Here is a 23,675-nt window from a genome sequence, read left to right as displayed (position 1 = left end):
ATCCTGCCATGGAAGAGAGAGGATTGCTTAAGCACCAAGTGCAATGAGGCTGGACTCCCAGAGTTGCTCAAGAGCAGATGGTGAGCCCAGAAGGGAAGGCTGAAACCTCAGCAGAGATTGGAAGCCATCTTGATTTACCATGTGGCAACATTCCAGGATCGGCAGTAGCTGACTTTGGTGAGAAAGCATCTCTGATAGTGCCTCGGTATGGACTTTTCACAGTCTTAGAACTATAGGCTTTTACCCCAAAGTAACACCCTTTATGAAAGCCAACACATTTCTGGTACTTAGCATTGGCAGTCCTTTGGCAAAATAAAACATACCCTAATACATGAAATTACCTGGAAGTAATGCCAGCTATGTTCTATACAACCTCAAGATGAAAATGCCTGTGCTTATACCCAAAGCACTTTTTGTAATTGAAAGAACGATTAGAATGTCCTTGAACTTGGTGGCTCAACTCCCTCCTTGTGCCTGCTGACTTAATTTAATGTCCAATTCTTATTATTTATTCCTTTATTCAATAAATGCTTATTGGGAGTTTACCAAGTGCCAGGAACTGGGTAGACCTTGTAAATTAATTAATCGAGTTTTCTAGCCTTGGGTAAAATAAAAGGGTTTTGGTAGCCTACTACTAGAGGCAGACTAAATGAGAGCAAGGAAAGTTTAATAATTCAGGGGAACCCCAAAACAAAATGTGTTCCAAATTACATTACAATAATGTATACTCATGAAAATGTCTATGACTATTAAGAGTGAGTTAAATTATGTTATGCCTGTTTAACCAAAGAAAGATTTATATCCTAAAGTTATTGAATGAAAAATGGAAGGGGTGGTTCTTGGAGGCATTATCTCTGGTTATCTAGAAATTTTGCTTATGTGAATTCATTTAAAAAAAATGCTAAATACAAGAGATTACCAAATTCTGTCCACCAAAGCCATATAAAAAAATACATATGGCTTGACCAGAGTTAGAAGATTTAGGTTCTTCTTCTAACTCTTATAAACTTATGTCATTTCTAATTTCTTAGCCTCAGTTTTTCTAATCCATAAAATAGGAATAATAGTATTTATCTTATAAGACTATTCTATGTATATTATATATATATATATATATAAAACTGTGATTTGAAAATTTTAACATGTTAGATAAATATGAAGGAATTTTTTTTTATTATAAACAAAAGGGAGTCTAAAAGCAGAGGACAGGCAGAGTACACTGAATTAGAAGCTGACAGGCTGATTTTTCTTCTTGGCTCTGCCACTTACTAACTGTGTGGTGACAGTGAGTAATTCAGTTATCCAATCTTCAATTTCAAAAAGATACAGGCCAGGAGAACTTTAAGATCCCTTTCAGCAATAAAATCATAAGATTAAAATGAAGAAATATTATCGCTTGCATATTATAGTGCAGTGAGTGTGATCAAAAGGCAAATTTTTTTCTCAATGATTATGAAAATGCTTGGGGTGAAAGAAATTACTCAGTAACATTCAAAAGATGTCATTGCCTTGCTTTGCATTGTATTACTGGAAAGGTATTTTATTCTAGCCAGTTGAAAATGATATTTGAATAAGGACATCTTGACTCACTTTAATAAAGGCAGAAAACAAGAATGTAGAAACTATAGTGTGATGGCCAGGAGGCTGACCTCAGAAAATGGCCATGTGTGTGGGTTTATGAAAGTATATCATGTCCAAATTAGTCAGTTGTATACATGTATTTTCTTTGCTGCACTATTGCATGGGCAATTGATAAATGGGTCCTTCATTCATACATTCAAACTCTTCTAGACTCTGGAGATAGAACAATGGATAAGATACTCTCACCTCTCATTTAGAACCTATCACAGGACTCAAATCATAAATGAGAAAAAAATACAAAATTATTACAGGATGTATTAAGTCCTATTTAACAAAACAGAGGATATTAAATAGCAGAGGAGGACTGGGGAGAGGCAGGCAGAGGAGAGGAGGAGAAATGATAGTAATTGCTTGCTATGTTATACTGTCCTCTGGAAGCTTTCTCTGAGGTGATAACGTAAGTTGAAAACTGAGGACCATGCGTAGTCAGCCATGTGAATATACAGGAGAAAAGTATTCCACACGGAAGGCAAGAAAGTATTAAAGGTCCTGGCAAAAAGTATTTTATCATTTCTGAGAATTGAAATGAGACTCTGGTAATGAATTTGAGATTTATTCAAGTGCAATAGAAGACTAAAGCAGGAAAGGGGAATTACCTAATTTACATTTTTAAAAGATTATTCTGGCTGCTTTATGATAAATGTTTTTAAAAAGGGCAAGAGAAGATGCAGGTAGTAGTAGCAGATGTGGTATAAAGAGAACATCTTGATTTAGCAAGTCATTTGGCAAAAAAAAAAAAAATCTCATTACTTCTTTAGGTACAAGTAAGGAAAACAGGGCTTCAATTATATTGTGTTTGGGTAAAATTGTAGTTGGTTAAATAAGAGTATGGAAAAATATTGATCTAAAAGTTTGAACTCATATTTATGGAAGATCTAGTGGCATGGTACCCTGTCCTGGTCAACATGTTGTACCAGTTATTTGAATGAAGATGTGCTTATCAAATTTTCCACTGACACTAAATGAGGAGGACAATCAATATATCAGATCAAAAAAAAATTTAAAACAATTTCAACTGTGATGGAACAAAAGGTCACTACTCAGAAGGTGAATTTAATAAAGGGATAAATATAATAGTCTGAATTTAGTTTAGTAAATAACATGGTTGGGTAGCTCTGGATGAATAGAAATTCATGAAAAAATCAATCCAGGATTTTAGATCACTATATGTTTAAAGTAAGGTTACAATATAAGACTGCTATAGTACATATAAATGCAATGAACAGCATTACAAGCTGCATTAATTAAAGAAGTTCACAAGGATAGTATATCCCCAGTGTCCGCTGCGAAGGTCAAGTCACATGCATGGAATTCTGCACATTTCCAGAGGCCAAAATTTAATGGATGAAATAACATAATTGAGTGTGTTGTGAAGAAGATGGTTGTGGATTAAGTACCCCATGAAGAAAAGAATTATGGGCCAAGAGACAAGGTCATATTTTCATATATATAAAGTCTAACCAAAATCACACACAAAAAACAAGGGTTGAAAGTGATAAAAATTCAGATTTTGGCTCAATTTAAAGAAGGAATTTTGTGTTTTCTTTTGCAGTTTTAAATAACTAGAGCAGTCTGCTATGGGCCAGGGTGAACTCCCCATCACCAGAGTTTTCCGGCTGAATGATTATCAGCCAGGGATTCTGAGAGTGTCAAGAACGTTCCTATCCCACATGAAGTGGGCTGAGTTTTGCCTTAGGTTAAACTCTTCTATTTAAACGACTGTCCTTGAATTCTAGATCTGTTTTTCCTATGGTTTTGGTAGTAAAAATGCCTAGACTTTTAAGAAATAACAGTCTTGGAGTCAGTAATCTGATTTTGAAATGTAGTAGGTTAGAAAAATAGAAGCTCAGTAATGCTTTATCTTCATTTTGTATCATTGCTGTTTGTACACATTTCCTATATTCTGAAATCTAAAAATCAAGAGTATATGATTGACTGAGTACTGAGGTTTTTCCTACACCCAGAGTCAAAAATATTCTATGATTATTTTCCAAAAATAATCCAAGATTCATTTGTCACTACTAAAAAGTAAGTATAGATATTAGACTTGTATTAAATTGAGAGAAATAAACACTTCGGTTCTATAGCACTCAGTCAGACACATTATCCTCCTATTATTCCATGTACATAAGAATATTTAGAAGACTATCTCAGGAGACATTCATAAACAAAATAAAACTGGAATATTATATATACATAATACTTAGAAAATTCATTTCTCAATTAATAAAAATGCAACCAAATAGCAATAATAGATTAAGCACTGGATATTAGGTATATTTGATGTTGTGTTCCCAGAGAGGATTTTGTTAATGAGAATATTCTATGATATTCTGCCAACAGTCTTTGTAATTATGAAAGCTTTGGCATTACTGCTATATGAGTTGGGATTTTACAGAAGGAAATATAGAATCATGTGCAAATATATAAGCCCTTAAAAATGTAGCTGAACGTGAATCCTCATGGGCGTCCATACTCAAATGTATACCAATGGCTCTCACCTGGATTTTATTTTCAGCTTGCTATATCTACATTCCACTTCCTTCACATACTCTTTGACTTTTATTAAATGGTGGTCTTAAGATTTGTTTTTGTTTGATGTTGTATGTTGGAATGGTATATGATTGGGTACATTTTGATTGTCCCTACTTTTTGTCATTATTTTACTTGTTTTTAACTTTTTCCTATTCAATGAAATTTTTTTAAAAATAGAAAATTATAGCATTAATTGACCAATGATTTTTCCAACTCTGAGCTTTATGGTGAAGGTACTTACATACTTAATGTTCAATTGCTTGCCTATACATACTTTCTTTATAACATTTCTATGTGTATGTCTGTAATTTGTTGTGTTTGTAAATGTGTGTAAATTTATGTGTTTTATAAAGCAATATATAAGCTATCATATAATCAGACCATTTCAATCCTTATAAAAGCAGAAGCATACATCTTCCCACTCATATTTACAATTATCTTTTAAACAAGATATTTCCCAAATATGAGAAGGGTAAAGAAAATCATATAACAAAATCTGTTTGGTCTTTAAAAAGAAACTATTTTAAAAGGCTTATTGGTACAATGGTACAAAAACTCCAAGTAACATTTGCAGCATGATATAATTGCTACTTACAGGCAAACTGAAGCTTTGCTTCTCTGCTAACAATTGTTCCAAACGAGTTTGTTGCTATGCACTGGTATGTTCCAGCATCTTGGGTTTTATTGGGGTTATTGATCAACAAGCTGCCTTCAACAACACTGTAGCGGAAATCCATACCAATATCAACATCTGTTCCATTTAACTTCCACCTATGGTATAAAAATGCCAGTAGATAAAGCCTTGCAATATTAATCAATATTTCTGAATTGTCTAAAATACATAAAAACTATAAGTAGCATGAAATATCTTATTTCTTTTCTTTTTCAAACCAAGTAAAAAATTAGGAATGCTGTACACAGCCGTGGCAGCATCTTAATTGCTTGTAGCCAGAGGACGGAGCATGTCCTTTAAAACAAACAATGACATTAAAATTTTAACACCTGTTTTTATGACGGGTTTTTTAATGATGCTACAACACTTTTTTTTTTAATTTCCCATAGAAAAAATTTGCACCTTGTACTATTTTCTTCAAAATACGGCTCCTCAGTAGAAGTCCTTTTTCTGGTTTGCTGTTATTCTTTAAATGGGTCTATACAGATGACAGAATAAACCACTTTCAGGTAGATTGCTGAGCATTTGATGAAATTGCAGCAGAGTTGCTTTGATTTGGTCCTTAATATGACTGAAATGGCTGACTGCAAATCAGAGGAACTCTTATTGATCTACAGCTGTCTAAGGGACCAAACTAGCCTTAACTACAGATCACGTTGACTATCTCTTTAGCCAGAGGCACTCAAATGTCAATCATCCTTCACAGTAAACTGCAGATCAGGCCATTAGGTGACTGAGGCAGAGAGTTCTGTTGTCCTTCTGTTTGTTTACTTGGATCATTTGCATATCTGACTATAGTATTTAGTCCAATATATTAGCTTTAGTGAAACATACATTTCAACAGCAAAGCTTCAGTAAGGAGATCTATTTTTTTTTTTTAATTTACAGTCAATAAAATTCAAGAGAGTAAGAAGTTTAACCAAATTGCCTACCATTAAGTCATTTGACTACTTATGAATTTTGGAACTAATAAAATTCAAGGAGTTTCAGTCTTATATCCCTTCCTCCCTACCCCAAAATCCTACACAGCATATCAGGTAATGAAAATAGCATGGTTAAAGCTTTTGAATTATCAAGTCTCACAGTGGCATTCATTTTGGGAGACCAACAAATAGGAAATATTACAGTACAAAGGAAATCGATCCAAAGCAGTATCAGGAGTGAAGAGTTAGAGACATTCATTTTATCTTCTTCAAATAGTAAAAACCACTATTTAATAGTGTGCTTGTGTGTGTGTCTGTGATTGTGTACACATGCACACTCTTCATCCTCATAACATTCTGTGATACTATTATAGCTGGGTGTGAATATGTAAAAACATTTAAATAAAAAAAATACAGGCTAGTTTCAAGAATTCAAATATTTGGTACCAACAAGAGCAGATTTTAGAAGTGTGATCACTATTTCTGCAAGATCTTTCTCTCACTTCAAAGTCAATCTTAAATGACGCTGCTTCCATGATGTCTTCCTTAATGGATCTAGTCAAAATTAACGAATTTCCTCCAGACTTCTCTATGTTCCTTCATGTAGGAATTGCGCCTTCAGTGTAGATAATTGTATTCAAAGTTGTATCTCCCACCAGATTTATTATCCCCAACTCCTTGAGGGTAGGGTCCCTATCTAAATCACTTTCATATTTTTCCTTTAGCCACCTAAGACCTGACACTCTCACTGTGCTCAACGAATGCTTTTTGAACTTAATTGACTGAATATTTCACTTCCTTTACTGGGTGCTTCAGCTGTGAGCATACACCATTTATAAAGCATTCTAGCACACTACAGAAGGGTATACTCACAGCTGTGGCTTTGAAATATAAAATATTAGAAACAGGAGGGAAGGGAAGGTAGACCAGAATCTTGAAACGGGACATCTTTCTTCATATGCCTGTTTATAGGAAGGTGGGTATTACAAACAGACATTACTCTGTATTCTGACCTAGACAAGAAAGTAATAAGCAATAAAGAGACAACAGCAGGGTTATATTCTTGCAGCCCCATGTGCACATGAATCTCTAGAGTTGACTACCTGCCTTAGCCATACTTTTGAGTCAGCTGATCACTTCTTGGCCATAACTCTGACTTCGAATGATAGCAGAGCAATTTAACATGACAAATCTAAGAACTCAAAGAGGAAATTGCAATATAATGTGAGCTGCAAGCAAAGTGTGTGATTTAAGAGTGGGGCCATGTGAGTCTTTTTAGAAAAGTGGTTGTGGGGTAATGACAGCACCTCTGTAGGTTTGTCAAGCTAGGCAGCTCAACCAAAAAATGCCCCACAGAAAGTTTGTTAATCTACTTTCTTGGTGCTTTTCCCATACAAATAGTAAAGGAGAAGTGAGTATTTAGAAAATAAAGTGCTTTCTGTGGAATGCAGTTAAGTCTCTATCACAAAGCACTAAACTAAGTTTTATTGTAATAAAGTCACTGTTCATTCCAACTGAATGTGGATTGAATTCCTTATCTTTTTGCATACTGAAACACTCTTGAAACATTTACAATTCATTTTCAATGTCTGAAGGATCTTTTAAGTATCAGTAATGTAAAACGATGCCTATTTGGGGCAAACAGATTTTCCCAAGGGCAAGACAAATTGGTGAGTTTCACAAGCTTATTTCTGAAAAGGCTGGGGAGGCACAGCCTCTCTCTCTCCGGGGAGTAGAGGTGGGGGCTGTGTGCAACCAGACACTGGGAAGCTCTGGAAAGTGCAATTTTGTTGATCTTGCTGGGAAGCTTGTCTACAGGATTTGCGTTTGTAAATTCCTCTTTCTTTGTTAACTGTTTCACCATGGCACAGAAGGAGCAGGCAGGACCTCTCTGATTTGGGATTAGCTGTCCGCAAACTCAGTTGAATACAAACCACATAACAGAAGTTCTCCAACTAAGTACTTGACCATTCCTTCTGTCTGGGAAAGGATGCTGAGAGCAATAAGTAATGTCACTTGTCCTTAGGGAACTTTAATACAAGGGAAGTTGGCAAAAGTCAAAACTTCTTAAATTTTTCTGGGTCTGGGTCAATCCTTTCAAAACTGAGGGTCAGGAAACAAGGAAAAGAGGGGTCTCAGTTGAGGGAATAAGCACAAAGAAGAGAGGTCATTTGGAGTGTTAGTGGGAAAACGTAATGCTGAAGGTCCCCATGGAGAGCTCACCTTGGAATTTCTCCTACTTGTTCTTCCCCCTCAGTCAGCCTAAAGACTGAAAAGTTCAGCAAGAAAGATGCTTGAAAATACCTGATCTCTCCATTCTTTCTTTTGCTCTTTCTTTCAACAAGAGGGGGTTTTTAGGTACCAATCTGCTATTATGTCACAGAAAAACTGCTAAAGGTATAAAGGAAAACAAAATACACCGCAACCAACTACTTGTCTATTTGATTAAAAGTTTTCTTCTCTGCTTTTCCTGGCAATCTTTAAAAACATAATAGGTTTCTGTTCCACTGCTTGTTTTAAATAACAAGGCAAGTCCCTCTATCTAGGAACACAATGTTACAAAAGCAATGTTAATTAAAGGTCACAGTTTGGGGAAAAACAAAACAGCAAGGTACCAAATTCTGCTGCAAAATTTGTTTTCATTTATGGCTAACATATGAACTTACACTTGGCTATGTACTGAAAACTGGGGCCAGTTAAGTCATCATTTATGTATCTAGAAACCTTTGCCTCTTGCATTTACTTTTACCACAGAAAGCATTTTTAAAATGTTGGATTTAGCCTTCAATTTGACATATTACAGGAAGAGTAACTGCAAATCCTGTTTTGCCCAGGACAGTGCTGAATTTACACCTGCTGTTCTGGAATAATTATTAACAGTGGTTTTTCACTCTTACAAATGTCCTAGTTTGGATGATAAATTATACGTTCACCTTAATTATAGGGTCCACTAGAGAGTTGTGTTTTTTCCTTTTCCTTTCTTGAATGCACTTTCTCCTTATCCATATGGCAAAAGATATCTTCTATCTTCCATATCCAGTGAATTATCTTCTCTGTGAATCTCTCATTAACACCTGCTTTCCTTAACCTAAAATAGACTTCCTTTCCAGCAGAATAGCTTAGACCTTAGACATCCGATGCTAGTATTTAGAGTTTAACAATGTAACTATTTCCACATCTACACTGTCTTAGATACAATCACCCTACCTGAGCAGGTCATTTACTAACCTTTGAATGTCTCAAGGCTAGTGCAGTGCCTGGTACATTGCAGCTGCTTAATATAATGGTTTAAACTCTTTTTTAAAATGACTACAGATTTTCCAGAGTCCTAATATATACCCCAGTTCAAGGAAGAGCTGCCGTGGGGATTCTGGAATAGAAGCTCTGCTGAACTGCTCCCTCCGTAATCTCTGAGCTGCCTCCGTGTACCCTCGATCCAGTTTGAAAAACACTGGGGTGGTTTGATGAATGATGATATGTTTGATGAATCCATGAATAAATAGACACAGAAATTAAATTCTAAAATATTTCTACTATGCTAATCCCATCATCCTTTAATTTGTATGGATGTTCTTTGCCCTCCACCTGTTTGAAAACCTCTGTCTTTTGCATCTTTGCTGCTATTGAAAAAAAGCAGTTTAACAGCCGTCCCTTTGAAGGTAATCTGTATTAATCTCTCTGGGTATTTTAAAAATCATCTCTTTGACTAGGTGTTCTGCTTTTATACTATGATAGTTCAAGAGGAGACTTTGTTTTAATTTTTACTGCTTGAAATTCAGCAGGCTTCCATAACCTGTGGCTTAGAGTTTTTAGTTCATTCTGGAAAATTCTCAGCCTTCTCTTTAAATATTGCCTCTGCTCCTGGAACTCTGATTAGACATGTGTAGACCCCTCTCTCTTTTTTATGTATGGCATCTCTGTATCCCCTTTGGCTGCCTTTGGATGATTTCTTCAGATCTATCTTGCAGCTTGCTCTTTTACTCTTCAGCTCTGTTTCGGCTGATAGCAAAACCACTCTGCAGAAGGTTTGTGACAGACAATTGCCTTTGCCTTACAGTCCCTTAGAGAGGCAAGTTTATTCCTTGTTCACATCTACTCTAAGGATGTAGCCCTTGGGTCACAGGTTTATTCAGTCAAATGGCCTAATGTTAGGCTCTATTCTCGGTTGGGTCCGGACTTTATCTCCTGACCCCAGGACCCTCTGAGGCTGATAAAACTAAAGCCCCAGTTCATTTCCATCAAGGTGAAAACTGCCTTTAGTGCTCAGTTTACTTCTCTGTGTTCTGAACTCACTTAGCTTTTGGCTTCTGAATATTTATTATGTTCCTGTCACTTAAAGCATTTTTTAAAAAAGGATGCTATTTATATTTTATTAAGAATTTTTAAGGCTTTCAGTGAGTGGGTCAATCAGGATATTTAATTGTTGATGCTCCCCAAAACAGAGTTAGGTCCTTAACTTTTTCATGAACGAAATCATCTTCTTAGCCATTTTAGGATATCCTATGATGCCTATCTAAATGTTATTCATGTAATGAATATACTACAAGTATCTGTTGATTTTAATAGTAGAAATTCTATGCATAAAACACATGTTTTTAAATCAACAAACCTGATATGTGGTTTTGGATTCCCTTTAACTTCACAACTGAGCTTCACTTTTTTCTCTTCAGAATCCAAAGGGAACATTACATGACTTGGTTCTTGAGTAAAAATAGGGCCATGCAGTGTGTTGTCATCTGAAATGAGAAGAGAAAATATCTAAAAATAAGAACACCTTCCAAAATAACAATAGAAAAGAACAAAATGAAAATAAAAGAAATAAACTAACAAAAGAATAGTATTCCACAGATTTCAGTTTCAGCCTCTGGATGAAATTTCTGATTAAAGACAATTCTTTTGTGGATTATTATGAAGTAGAGATGTGGACTCTCCTATTTCTTATTGATAACTTATTTTAGTAACAATTTCCAGACAGAACTGCTTGACATCTTTTTTTCTCCTCTATGACTTTTTGTTCCCTCTGTCTTTAGCCCACTATTTTACTTTGCTCACATTTTGTGCCTCCTACATCCCTTTTGTGCTGTTGTCATCTTGGAAGACTACCTCATGTCACAAAGCCAAAATTTCTCCACTTTGTAATAGAAGAATTTAATTGGAAGCAAGCAATGATTTCATAAATGCTTTAATAATGGCAAACGGCTCTGTATTGCTAAATATATACATGTAAAGTTTTCTTAAAATAATTAGGTAGGCTAATAAAGAATAACCTAGAGCATTTACTTTTCAAATTATCTATGGTGAAGGACCAGTTTCTTTGTTTTCCCAACCTGTTTTGGATGCAGACATGGTTAAGTAATACACAGCTGGTACCACCTGTGGTTCAGCACAGAACACACAAAGGGGTCGATAATCAGTTCAATGACTCGAGTCTACTGATCATGGGCTTGGATGGTGCAGTGATGCCAAATAACTTCAAGATTCTAAATTCTTTCTCTACAGGAGAAACTAGATGCATGAAACATTTTGTCATGGAAGAGTGATGAAGTTCATAGACCAGGACTAGTCTATGAAGCACATTTTTAGTACCAGTGATAGAGAGGATGTATGCTTCTAGAATGTGCACTATATACATTGGTCAAAATGTATCTCACCACCTGTGCCCATGAAAATGATTCTCATTTTTAAACATCTAGTTCAATGTTTATTTTTCCTAGAATGCTTTTTCTAGGTGCTCATGTTCTTCTACCCATATAATTCTTAAATTATATCTTACTCTGAGCATTTATCTTTTTCTATCAAGAACATTTGTACTATTCTTTTTCCCCCTTCAGACCAAAAGCTCATTGATAGCATGACAGTATCATACCCAATTTTGTATCCCCGGGGGCACTACGAATGGTGGCTTATGCATAGAAGGTACTCAATAAGGAGTTGTTCTATTTGAAAATAGTTGTGTTCACTTTTTAATTTATTCAATCATCTGACTTGGGCAATGCCTGATGAATCTGGAGATAGAAAAGCCAGTGGCTATGTTGTAAAGTGATATTTAAATATCAGCCTACAGCTGACAATCCATTTTCCCCTTAGATGTGATTATTTTGAAGGGTATGAATTACAACTGGTATCTTGGGAAACATTAATAACTCAGCCTGTTGTTGACAGGTGGTAGGAGAAGAATCAATTCATTCAGGTGTATTGGGCCAGAGACAATGAATAAATCTGGTTTGGGGAGCTAATTAAAGCATGGCAAACTAATTTCTTAGAAAACTTTTAACCCAGGTTCAAAAAAGTCTTCATGTTAAGGTTGGAATAGAACAAAAATTAAGGAGAGAAGATGACTAAACAGATTTTTATTTCATTATGGAAGAATAGAGACAAGCAGTGGCCTAGCTGTAAGAAGCAGCAGGATGTGGAACTGAGGTCTGAAGCCCTGGGTCCCCTACTAACTCTACAACCTTTGAAAAAGCCCCTCGTCTCTCTATGCTTCAATTTTCTCATTTATAAAATAATGGAGTGGACTAGGTCAGTGGTTCTACAGGTGACGAGGAAGAGCAAAGCAGTCATGAACATTTCCCAAGAAAGTACTTGCAAGTATGCATAGAATTTGCATTCAGAGATGTCATGAACCATTTTACCACCAACATCCACTCTCCTCCTGCCATGTATAAAATCCCATGTAAATGAGAGAGGTGAACAAATAATATAGTATTCATCAAAGAAAACAATATAATAGCATGGAATAAAAGTAAACAAGCATGTTTTTCTTTCTTTTAAACACTCGTGGTTTAAGGCCAGATATTTCAATATAAAATATCTGCATTTCTGATTTACAACAATTACTCTGGTATTTTCAAAACAAATTTAGATACTGGTCAAGGGTTACCTCATTTCAATCATAAAGATTTGGCACATTTAGTTAAACACAAAATATTATTCATCAAGATCAGTACATAGCAGCAAGTATGGTGGATATTTTTTCTCTAAGAGAGAAATATTTCTACTGTTGGTCCCAATTCCAAAATTATGTGGTGTATATATAATATCAATCATCTCAATTCATTGGTGTTCCCTGATTTGAATTTCATACAGAAATACACAGTCTATTACTAGTAATTCCAAATAAGAATAAAACATAATAATGATTACCCAGGATGCAGCTGAGAGGCTGTGGATTAACATCTGTACTATTTCTCAATGTATCCATGCCATATTTAAATAACAAAAAGGATGTTTTTCTGTATATTTTGTAACAAGAATTGATAATAATGATGCTGAGCATTTGCTATAAATAACATTTCATCTCAAGTTTTTATTTTCTCTTGGTTAACCAAGCTCACTGCCTGGAAAATAACATTAGCATAAATGGAGAGGTATTTCAGTTCTCATCTAAGGAAATCCACAGTCTTTCATGCCTGAGCTATTTGGTTTCACAAAGCCCCAGCGGAAGAACAGATTTTTAAAAGTTTAGCTATCCAAGTGTAGAAAACAGATACCTTAGCTTTTCGACCTTTAGACCAGGTGCCCCAAAATTTTTAAGGAAAAAAAAGAGTTGTTTTATTTGTCCAGAACCTTGAGGTTCCTGGAAAAGATGGAGGCCAGAAAGTGGTATACTTAGGTGAAACTCGGTGGGAGGCATGATTAAGTTTGTTCCCACTCTGTGTTGTAGCCACAATGTGTCTTTCGAGTGTCCTGAAGGTACATACTAAAACTTTACACTTGCCATTTTCAAAGCCTAGGAGATAAAGCTCATGATCTTCCTTTTATCACAGTAATTGATCTATGTAACCAGAGAAATGACCCTGATTTTTAGTTTACAAAGGTAAAGCATTTCAACAAAAAACCAAGAACAAGGATTGCACAATCAATATGTCTCAAATTTAGACTCTGGGCCATCTGCATTATAATCATCCGTCATGCTTGCTATGTTAAAATTCCAGCTCAGGCTGACTGTATCAGAAGACTGTAGGGCCCATGAATCTGCATTGTAATCTGCTCTCTATTATTTTACACAATAAGTCTTGAGAAATACAAATACAGACCCTTCTGTTTCTAGCTCCCCATTTTCTAAGAGCAAAACATTAACCAGTACAATTTTAGAAGAACCTACTTCAAGATTTTATCTGTTGTGTAAAGTGGAACCAATAAATACTTGTTTGATAATATTTAGAGAGATGATTTAAAATGTGTGGACTAATAGTTGAGAGGCAAGCAGTCAGGCTCAGAAAACTAAAAACTGACCCACATTGAGAAAATGGATGATTGTCAGACTAAGTTTGTATAACTAGCCATTCCTTAGAACACATAACTGAACCCCCAAGAGCTGTAATGAAATTACAAAATAGAGGCATCCTCAGGATGACCCCAATAGTCCATTGACCCTTAGGTATAATTTAGCCTCATTTGATACATCTGCTATTCTTGCTCTTACACTATACCCTTTATTTATAAGTAATGCATCTCTTATTTAAGTGACATTTGGTTGGGATTGATGTTTTAAATTTTGGATTCCTAAAAGGGGGAAGAGCTCTCCAGTGCCTCATTTGCCATTAAGAAGTTAGTAGAATGGGCTCAGGGGGTTATTGGAGATCTTTCTCTGGGGTGGGGGAAATCTTGACTTTCCTCCCCCCCCCCCTTACAAATTCCTGAAAATCATGGTAAAAGAAAGAACAAGGGAGCAGCCAGGTTGCAAATAGCCCTGATAAGACCTTATGGCTTCTAGATCATTGACCTGATCCCCAGCCTGGGGGGTTTAACACGGATGCAGATACCAGTACATTATGATTTCCTGGGTTCTCTCCAACCAGTCACAAGGCTCACTTCTACCACAGCACCAGGGTACCCTAACGGTCCATACCATAATGTAGACATTTTTCTGGACTAGTTTCTCTGAGTAAACTCAATCGTTGTAAAGAGAAGGAAGTAGGTCTAGGTTAAGGATAGCCTCCTTTCATGTTTCAACAAAGAGTTATAAACCTTTGAGTTTTCAAAAAAGAGATCATTTCATAGCCAGAAACTTTTTAATGTCAAAGATCAGGCTACTCTTGTATTTACACTACCCATTTCCCCTTATGTTCATCAAATATTGAAAATCATAGGAAAGTACTGCTCTCAACCAGTGATTCTCAAATTCCTCTTCCTATTTTATTCTTTTCTTTTAAAAATCCATTTTTAAAGGGGGAGACAAAAGCAATATATTTGTTAGCCAACTTCTTCCTTCATTTCAGAAATAAAACTTAGTATCGGGGCTACTCTTAAAAACTTTGGACCACTGAAAGATGTGCACAGAATCACAGAATTTTAGATTAGAAGAGATAATGTAAACAAAGTTTCCCAGGTGAAAGGTAAAAAATACACTATATCTATTATGGAAACAAAGATGTTTGTACCCCAAAATAAATTAAAATAACCCCTCTAAGAAAAATAAGACCCCTCTCCAACATTAAGAGTCACTTGTTTAGACTCAGCTTTTGAACATCAACAATCTCTCTCTCTCTAACTTGAATTAATTGGCCCATTTCTATATGTCCCAAATCTAGTGCTTTGCTCCAGTGGGCTTTCAGAAGCTAGGTTGGGCTTGGGAATTGGAATGAATGGAGCTGAAAATTCATTCCATTTCTGGGCCTCAACATAGAGAAAATAATACTTAATCTCAAGTGATGGTGGAGCCAAGGAGCAAGGAAGAGGCCCTAGAGTCAAGCCCACAGGAGTCAGTATATAGCAAAATCTGAATTCCAAGTGGAAGGTCAGCAAAAGAAAACATACATGAAGGAGCAAGGTACAGGGAAAGTCTATCTTGGAAAAAAAAATGCTGATATTAAACATAGGCCTTTTTTCTAGGTGCCTGCAGATAATTCTAAAAGGTAGCCGAGAAGGGGAGAAAAGGTGCTGAGGCAAACCAGTTAGCAGGCATGATCTCAGGATATTTGACCCATGGCAACTGAGTAAAAAAGTAAAATTGTGCTAATATAATTCTTTTTCAAAGCGTGGTCTAGGGATCTTCTGTATCAATATCACCTTATCTGTTTCTGCGTGGTGAAACTGGACCCAGAGGGGATCTCTTTTCATAAGACTATCATGCTACTTTACTGGAATTGTAGTTGGTATTGGGGTTTCAGATATATTTAGGGGATTGAATCTTTTTACTGACAATATGATAACCAGGCCCTGAGCCTCAACAGACTCCAGCTCCTACAATCTGATTTATTGGACTCACCTCACTCAGCTAAGATGGAGTTGAAGAAGGACAACCACCACACCATGGAGCCTAGAGTGCCTACAACTGAAAGCAGGAGGAATGCATCCAGTAACCATGTGGAATCTGAGCCTCCTCTTGACATAGAGGTGCAATGGACACAACCAATCCAAGGACCTCAGAGAAAAGGTGGCAATGGAGTGGGAAAAGTGGACATGGTGACTGATGGGTATGGGGAATGGCAGGAAGAGATGAGATGTGGAGGTGCCTTTGGGACATTGTAAATCCTCCCAGGGCTCACTGGATGGAACGGGGGAGAGTGTGGGCCATGATGTGGACCAATGACCATGAGGTGCAGAGATACCCAGAGATGTACTTACCAAATGCAATGGATGTGTCATGATGATGGGAGTGAGTGTTGCTGGGGGGGAGGGGTGCGGTGGGGATGGTGGGGTCGAATGGGACCTCATATTTTTTTTAATGTAATATTTTTACAAAATCAATAAAAATAAATAAATAAATAAATAAATATCACCTTATCTGCAGGGGTGGGACATGGTGCTTGGTAAAATGCAGATTACTGAATTACTCTCAGACCTCCTGGATTATCAGCGCTCAGGAAAAAGAATTTTAACAAACACATCCATCGATTCATGCATTCTCAAGTTTGAAAACTACTACCTTAAATTATGACTTGAATAGAGATAGAGATGGTTTTCAGTCCTAAAACAATCAAAGACTCAAATCAAGAAACTGCAACCATGCAGAATTTGTTCTTCATTTAAGATCTTCATTTTAGATCATGCTGTATCTATCACATGGGACCGGGGAAAGGGCCAGGTTTCTTCAGCATGGCCCTTTGGACAAAGCACTTCTCTTCTACTGGAAATATTTTCCATCTGTTGCAAACTCAGTAAATCAACTCTGCTGTGAAAGGACAGAAAAGCAATACTATGATTTCATCTTGGAAAATTAAAAATACCAAAGTCAATTCTACTTGTAATTGCTGTGGAGTTCCCAGGTGTTGCACCTGGGGATCGTTTAGGCCCTTTATCCTAATGGCAGGTATGAAGAACTGCCACAACAGCCGAAGCTCTAAGTTGTGATATATAGGCCATCTTGCTACCACATCAAATAGCTAGTTTGATTAAACACCTGGTCTTGGGAAACACTTCAATAGCAACAATCTCAATTTGGGAAGTAAATTCTCCTAATGGGGAACACAAGGCTCAGAATACGAGCCAGGAAAGATGGCATGAGTTTAGATGCCAGTTATGTCTGAGGTCTATCTGGAGGTAAGTAGGCTGTTGCACTATGCATGCACAGAAGCATTCCTGAGCAAACCCAAATGGCTTTACCTGGTTATGCCTCTTACCCTTCATCCTGCAGACCTGTGCACTAACCAAGAGTGTAAAAACACCCTTTGTGAATGTTACTTTAGGTGGGAACATATGGCCTTATTTGTTTGTGGAGCAAAGGCACCAGGGACAAAGAGGAGGAAGCTCTTCTGCTAAGCGGTTCTGCTGGGCGTGTTCCCAGAGGCATGCTCATATTTTACCTTCTCCCTCTCACCACCCACCTCAAGCAGGGAGCCCAATGAGAAATTACACATCCTGCCAGCAGAATATTCCAAGAGGGCACACACAGGGCCCACTGCGTCCCGCTGGCTGTGTGCCTTCTCCTCCAGCCTTTCTAATGATCAGGGAAACTCATTTTGGCTAAAAACTGTAATGTCAGCAGCATCTCTGTGGATAAAAATTACTCACAAAATATATGGGCAATAACCTAAGGAAATTGAGAAACAAATGAAATAGTCTAACAGTGATTTTCCCAAGTGTGAGAATTCCTTTAAAATCGAATCCCTGATTTTAGAAATGATGACGGGACAGCTGTCACACTATCATTACAACAACAATTTAGTGATGTTAGTATTTATAAAATAAATAGCAAGGGATGTTCAAAGGTCCCACACAAGTGCCTATGTGTAACATTAGCCAACACACAACATTTTTATTGAATAATTATTCCATTTGGTTGTTCAGTGGAGTAGAGCAGAGACAAAACAAAAATTGGAGCAGACATATATATGCCTGCTTAAAGGAGAAAAAGTTCCTTTCATTTGTCCTTGCTTCCACCTTCCTCCTTTTAACTCCCTCAAATAAGCATTTTAAACAGCAAGACACAGAGAAGTGTACCTACAGCTGGCATAATTTTGAAGCAGAGAGTGAAAGAAAATCCAAATGAGATGTGAGCTCTTATAGTACTTCTTTGTTCTCTGGTTAACAAAATAATGCTGCTGCCATCTTACATTGTGTCAAACAAAATGAGGCCCACATTGTACATAATGCTAGATCTTAAAAATGGTGGTGTACTGGGGGGAGTGTTGGGAGATGAAAGTGGTCTCTGCTTAGGGAAAACTTCTGCATTGCTGAAGGATTTGCAGGAGTGGAAAAGAACAGTAATGAGGACTGTGTCAACAAATCTCAAAACTTGGAACATTTCAGGAAAAATGGATCAATTACTCCTTTAAAAATAAGCAGTTGGGGACAAGCACGCTGCTGAGAAAGGAGCTCCTAGAGTCAGCTCCTGCTACAGGGCAGTTAGTAAACACCCAGAGCTCTCTGGAGCTAGCTGAAGCATCTGTTTGGGGCTTACAGGAGACCAGAAGAGCATCCTGACACATCCTTGAAGGAGTGGAAGGAGGAGACTCCTTGTCTGCAGAGAAGACTCATAAGAAGAGCACTCCACACCCCGGAGGCCGGTGTCCATCCTCCACTGTAAGCACAAGCGACCTCGGGAGCTGTTTCGGAGCTGGAAATGAAAGCTCCAATTCCCCAAAATGGACAGTTGGGCACCAACTTGAGCTACTGGTGAGTAAATTCAGCAGGCTGATGTATAATCCTGAGAACAGCTAAAGTTTGAGCCTGTCCAAGTCAGAAAGAGGCCTGGAGCCACCATCTTAACTCCGCGCCTGGCTCAAGGGGAAGCGGGATGGACTGAAAATCACAGTGCTGGTGGGGAACGGCTTCTTTCTCCCCAGATCAGATTGCAGCTCTAGCCTAGTCGGGAGGAGGCTGCAGGGACCTGCGACATCCTCTCCCGTAAATTACTGGCCAAGCCACGGAGGCCGGTGATCATCCTACTCTGGTAACATGAGCCATCCCAGGAGCTAATCTGTGGCTGGAATTGGAAGCTCCATTTCCCAAAAACAGGGGAGGAGGACATGGTTGGCTGCCAATTTTGGCTGCTGATTGGTAGGCTCAGATGGCTAAGTTACAACCCTGGGACCAGCTGGGGTGTGAATCTGCCCAAGTTGCCATTTTGACTCCATCCCCAGCTGAGGGGAAGCCAGGCTGACCAAAAATCACAGTGATGGTAGGAACTGGTTTCTTTCACCAGATCAGCCTGTAGCCCTAAACTAGGCTTCAGCCCAGCTTCTGGCAGGGAGGAGGTTGGCAGGCCTGCAACAGCTTATCCAGTTAACTGCAGGTACCTTTGGCTGGCACAGACTGAAAATCAGAAGTCTACCGGGGCAATTGCAGTCATCTTGGATCTGTACTACATAGATTGCTGCCCACACCTGCAGCTCCATCCCTGACCCAGGCAGGGGAGAAAGGGGCTTGAAGCTTCATCAGTCTTTCTAGGTAACTACAGTATAGACCTGCATGACTTGGTTTATTTCACACAGCTGTGACTCTGCCCCTACCCCTGGCAAAGGAGAAAGTTGAGAAAAGCTTCATTGGTCCATGGGGCAATGAGGGCAGCTTGCTCCTTCACAGCTTATAGCACCAACTACTTCCTTGGTTCCTACTGCACAAACAGCAAGGAAGAAAGGGCAGGAAGCCCTAAACTAAAGAAAAAAGAAAACTGTCCCAGAATAAATACCCTAGTAAGTCAGAGGCCAAGACATCAACAAAAAATTACAATCCACACCAAGAAACAGAAGATATGGCCAAGTGAAAAGAACAAGATAAGCCTCCAGATGACATAAAGGAGTTGAGACAACTAAACATAGATGTTCAAACAAATCTCCTTAATAAATTCAATGAGATGGCTAAAGAGATTAAGAATATTAAGACGACACTGGATGAGCACAAAGAATTTGAAAGCATACATAGAAAAATAGCAGATCTTATGGGAATAAAAGGTGTAATAAAAGTAATTTAAAAAACATTGGAATCATATTATAGCAGATTTGAGGAAGGATTGGTGAGCTTGAAGAAATGGCCTCTGAAAGTGAACATACAAAAGAACAGATGAAGAAAGGAATGGAAAAAATTAAACAAGGTCTCAGGGAACTAAATGACAGCAAAAGGCATGCAAACATATGTGTCATGGGTGTTCCAGAAGGAGAAGAGAAAGGAAAAGGGGCAGAAGGAATATTTGAAGAAATAATGGTAGAAGATTTCTCAACCCTATTGAAGGACATAGATATCCACGCCCAAGAAGCACAACATACTCCCATCTGAAAAAATCTGAATAGACCAACTCTGAGACAAATGCTCATCAAAATGTCAAATGCCAAAGACAAAGAGAGAATTCTGAGAATAGCAAGAGAAAAGCAATGCATAACATATAAAGGATACCCAATAAGATTAAGTGCTGATTTCTCACCAGAAACCATGGAGGCAAGAAGACAGTGGTCTGATATATTTAAGATACTACAAGAGAAAAACTTCCTGCCAAGAATCTTATATCCAGCAAGGCTGTCTTTTGAAAATGAGGGCAAGATTAGAATATCCACAAATAAACAGAAACTGAAAGAATTTCTAAGCAAGAGACCAGATTTTCAGGAAATACTAAAGGGTGTGCTATAGCCTGAAAAGAAAAGATAGGAGAGAGAGGCTTGAAAGAGAGTCTAGAGGGAAACGGACTTGGCCCAGTGGTTAGGGTGTCTGTCTACCACATGGGAGGTCCGCGGTTCAAACCCCGGGCCTCCTTGACCTGTGTGGAGCTGGCCCATGCGCAGTGCCGCGCCACGCAGGGGTGTCCCCCGCGTAGGGGAGCCTCACGCGCAAGGAGTGCGCCCCAAAAGGAGAGCCACCCAGCGCCCACACTTCTCATGCCACTGACGACAACAGAAGCGGACAAAGAAACAAGACGCAGCAAATAGACACAGAGAACAGACAACCGGGGGAGGGGAGGAATTAAATAAATAAATAAAATAAATAAATCTTTAAAAAAAAAAGAGTCTAGACTTGAAGATTATATCAATAAAAGTAACTAAAAGTGTAAAAAGAGTGGTGAAAATAAATAGTTTATTCCTCAAATAGTCAGGAATAAACTTAGCCAACGATATAAAACACTTGTATTCAGAAAACTGCAACTTCCATGTTAAATCAAAAAAGGCCTAAATAACTGGAAGAACATTCCATGCTCACATCATTGAGATGTCAATTCTAGTCCAACTGATATACAGATTCAATGCAATCCCAATAAAAATTCCACCAGCATTTAAAAAAAATTGAAACTATCATCAAATTTATTTGGAAGGGTAAGGGGTTCTGAATAGTCAGAAACATCATAAAAAGGAAAAGCAAGCTCTCATCTCCAGATTTTAAATCATATTACCTAGCTATGGGTAAGGACAGACACATAAACCAGTAGACCAAATTTATGGTTCAGAAACAGATCCTCACGTGTATGGTAAAGTGATTTTTGACTAGCCTGTCAAACCTACACAGCTTGGGCAGAACAGTCCATTCAGCAAATGGCGCTGAAAAAATTGGATATCCATAGCCTAAAGAAGGAAAGTGGACCCTTATCTCACACTTTATCCAAAATTAACTTAAAATGGATCAAAAACCAAAAAATAAAAGAACCATAAAACTTCTAGAAGAAATTACAGGAAAATAACTTCAAGACCTGGTGGTAGGTGGTGGATTCTTAAAGGAGATAAGAGAAGGACTGAGTGGACTACTGATGTTTAATGTATGTAGAAGTTTTAATGAGCTTTACTGTGAAAGTGTGGAAATGTATAGAACACACAGTGAGTAACAGCTAGTTTATAAATGGAGATGTGGCTGAAAATGGTAGTTTAGGTATGTAAATGCCAATTGACAGAATGCTAGAGAATAATCTAGGAACTGAACAGCACAGTAAACCAAGAGGTGGATGAGAACTGTGGTTGATGGTACAGATGTAAGAGTGTCCTTTGTGAGCTAGAGCAAATGTACATCACTGCTGCTGGGTGTTGGAAATGTGAAGAAGCATGGGAAAAATACAGCTGAGTGCTTATGGTTAGCAGTAATAATATAATATTCTTGCATCTATGCGAAAAGATGTACTGTGTTGATAATGAGGCAATATGGAAAATGTGAGCCAAATGTACATTATGGACATGATAACAATCAGATGATATTTTCTTATCTGTAGCAAATGTTCCACCACACTGTGGTGTGTTGATGGAGGGTGTGATGTTTGGGAATTCTGCACATGTGCATGATTGTTTTATAAGTTTACAACTTCTGTCATAAAAAATATATTTAAAAAATAATAATAGGGTGGATGGGAGTAAAATACACCAACTGTAAGATAAGGACTATGATTAGTAGTAAGATTTTGACAATATTCTTTTATAATTTGTAACAAACATCTCATGACAAAGCAAGGTGTTGGTGAAGGGTTGATGTATGGGACCCCTGTATGATGTTATGCATCTTTGTTTGTAAGTTCACAACTTTTACTGTACACTTAATTGTTTATGTATGTTCATACATAAATGATATAAAGATAACAATAGGGTTGGTTGGGGGAAAAATACTTTGGTTAGTAATAATATTTTGACAATGCTCTTTAATCATTAGTTAAAAAGGTTTAACAACAATGCAAGTTATTGGTGGTAGGGTGAGTTATGAGAGTCCTGTATGATGTTATGTATGTTTGTTTTGTAAGTGCTCAACTATTATTATTCACTTATTGTTTATGCATCAGTAATATACTTTAATAGATTAATTAAAAAAATAAGCAGTTGGATGATTTTAATGTCAAGTTCCAGTTATGTAAAACAAGTTGCCTTTTCAACACATTCACATATTCTGTAACTCATTTGGAGGCAAAAATTAACCTGAACTTATATAAAGCTATATAGTCTTCCTATACTATTCATATGCCTTGCTGCAGAATTATAAATGTGTTTGATTATGGAATGCTGACCCAGACTCAGCAGGGGATATATGTAATAGGAGGTATGTTTGTAGACCTTATAAAATCTGAAGAAGTCTTAATTCTCAAACATTTCTGACCCAAAAGGTTTCTGATCAGAAACTGCAAGCCAGTTCCAATGTTAAATGGAGGGGACAGAACTGTGTGCTGAGCAGACAACATCCTGCCTCCATGCAGTGTTTGTTCTATGGAACTGACCAACAATTATCAGATAAGCATAGCTAACTTTGTGCTTATATTAAAACACACTATAATTTACTCATTATAACAAGGGGATAGAAACAGATATACATATATATTTATAATTGATTCATTTTGGTTGAAGGAATCTAAATGAGATCCCAAGTCACTAATTTACCAACTATTGTTTCCCTAGTGACATAGGCATATAGTGGACATCTGTGTTTTCATTCCTGCTCAGAATTCACTATTCCTCCTTGGTGAGCGCATTCTACTTTTTCTTTGGTGAACCAACCCTCCCACTCTCTCAACTAAGTAGTTTGTCTAGCTGAGGAGAATCAAATAACTCAGAACCTGCCTGACCAAT

At 37.5% G+C, this 23,675-nt stretch overlaps 1 protein-coding gene across 18 annotated transcripts in view; it reads right to left on the bottom strand.

Moving 5' to 3' along the window:
- The window catches only part of CNTN4 (contactin 4), a 936,745-nt gene that overhangs the window by 315,783 nt on the left and 597,287 nt on the right, over window positions 1-23,675 (bottom strand). For all 18 annotated transcript variants that reach the window (XM_058288376.2, XM_058288377.2, XM_058288387.2 and 15 more), the window contains 2 exons: window positions 10,382-10,508; window positions 4,772-4,947 (listed from right to left, as the gene is read on the bottom strand). In XM_058288376.2, the coding sequence (XP_058144359.1) occupies window positions 4,772-4,947; window positions 10,382-10,508 (303 nt within the window). The remainder of the gene's footprint in view (window positions 1-4,771; window positions 4,948-10,381; window positions 10,509-23,675) is intronic.

The sequence above is a fragment of the Dasypus novemcinctus genome, chromosome 26 (assembly GCF_030445035.2).
Source record: "Dasypus novemcinctus isolate mDasNov1 chromosome 26, mDasNov1.1.hap2, whole genome shotgun sequence".
NCBI classification, from domain to species: domain Eukaryota; kingdom Metazoa; phylum Chordata; class Mammalia; order Cingulata; family Dasypodidae; genus Dasypus; species Dasypus novemcinctus.
Note: the sequence above shows the minus strand (reverse complement) of the source record. Positions and strands in the feature narration are given on the sequence as shown.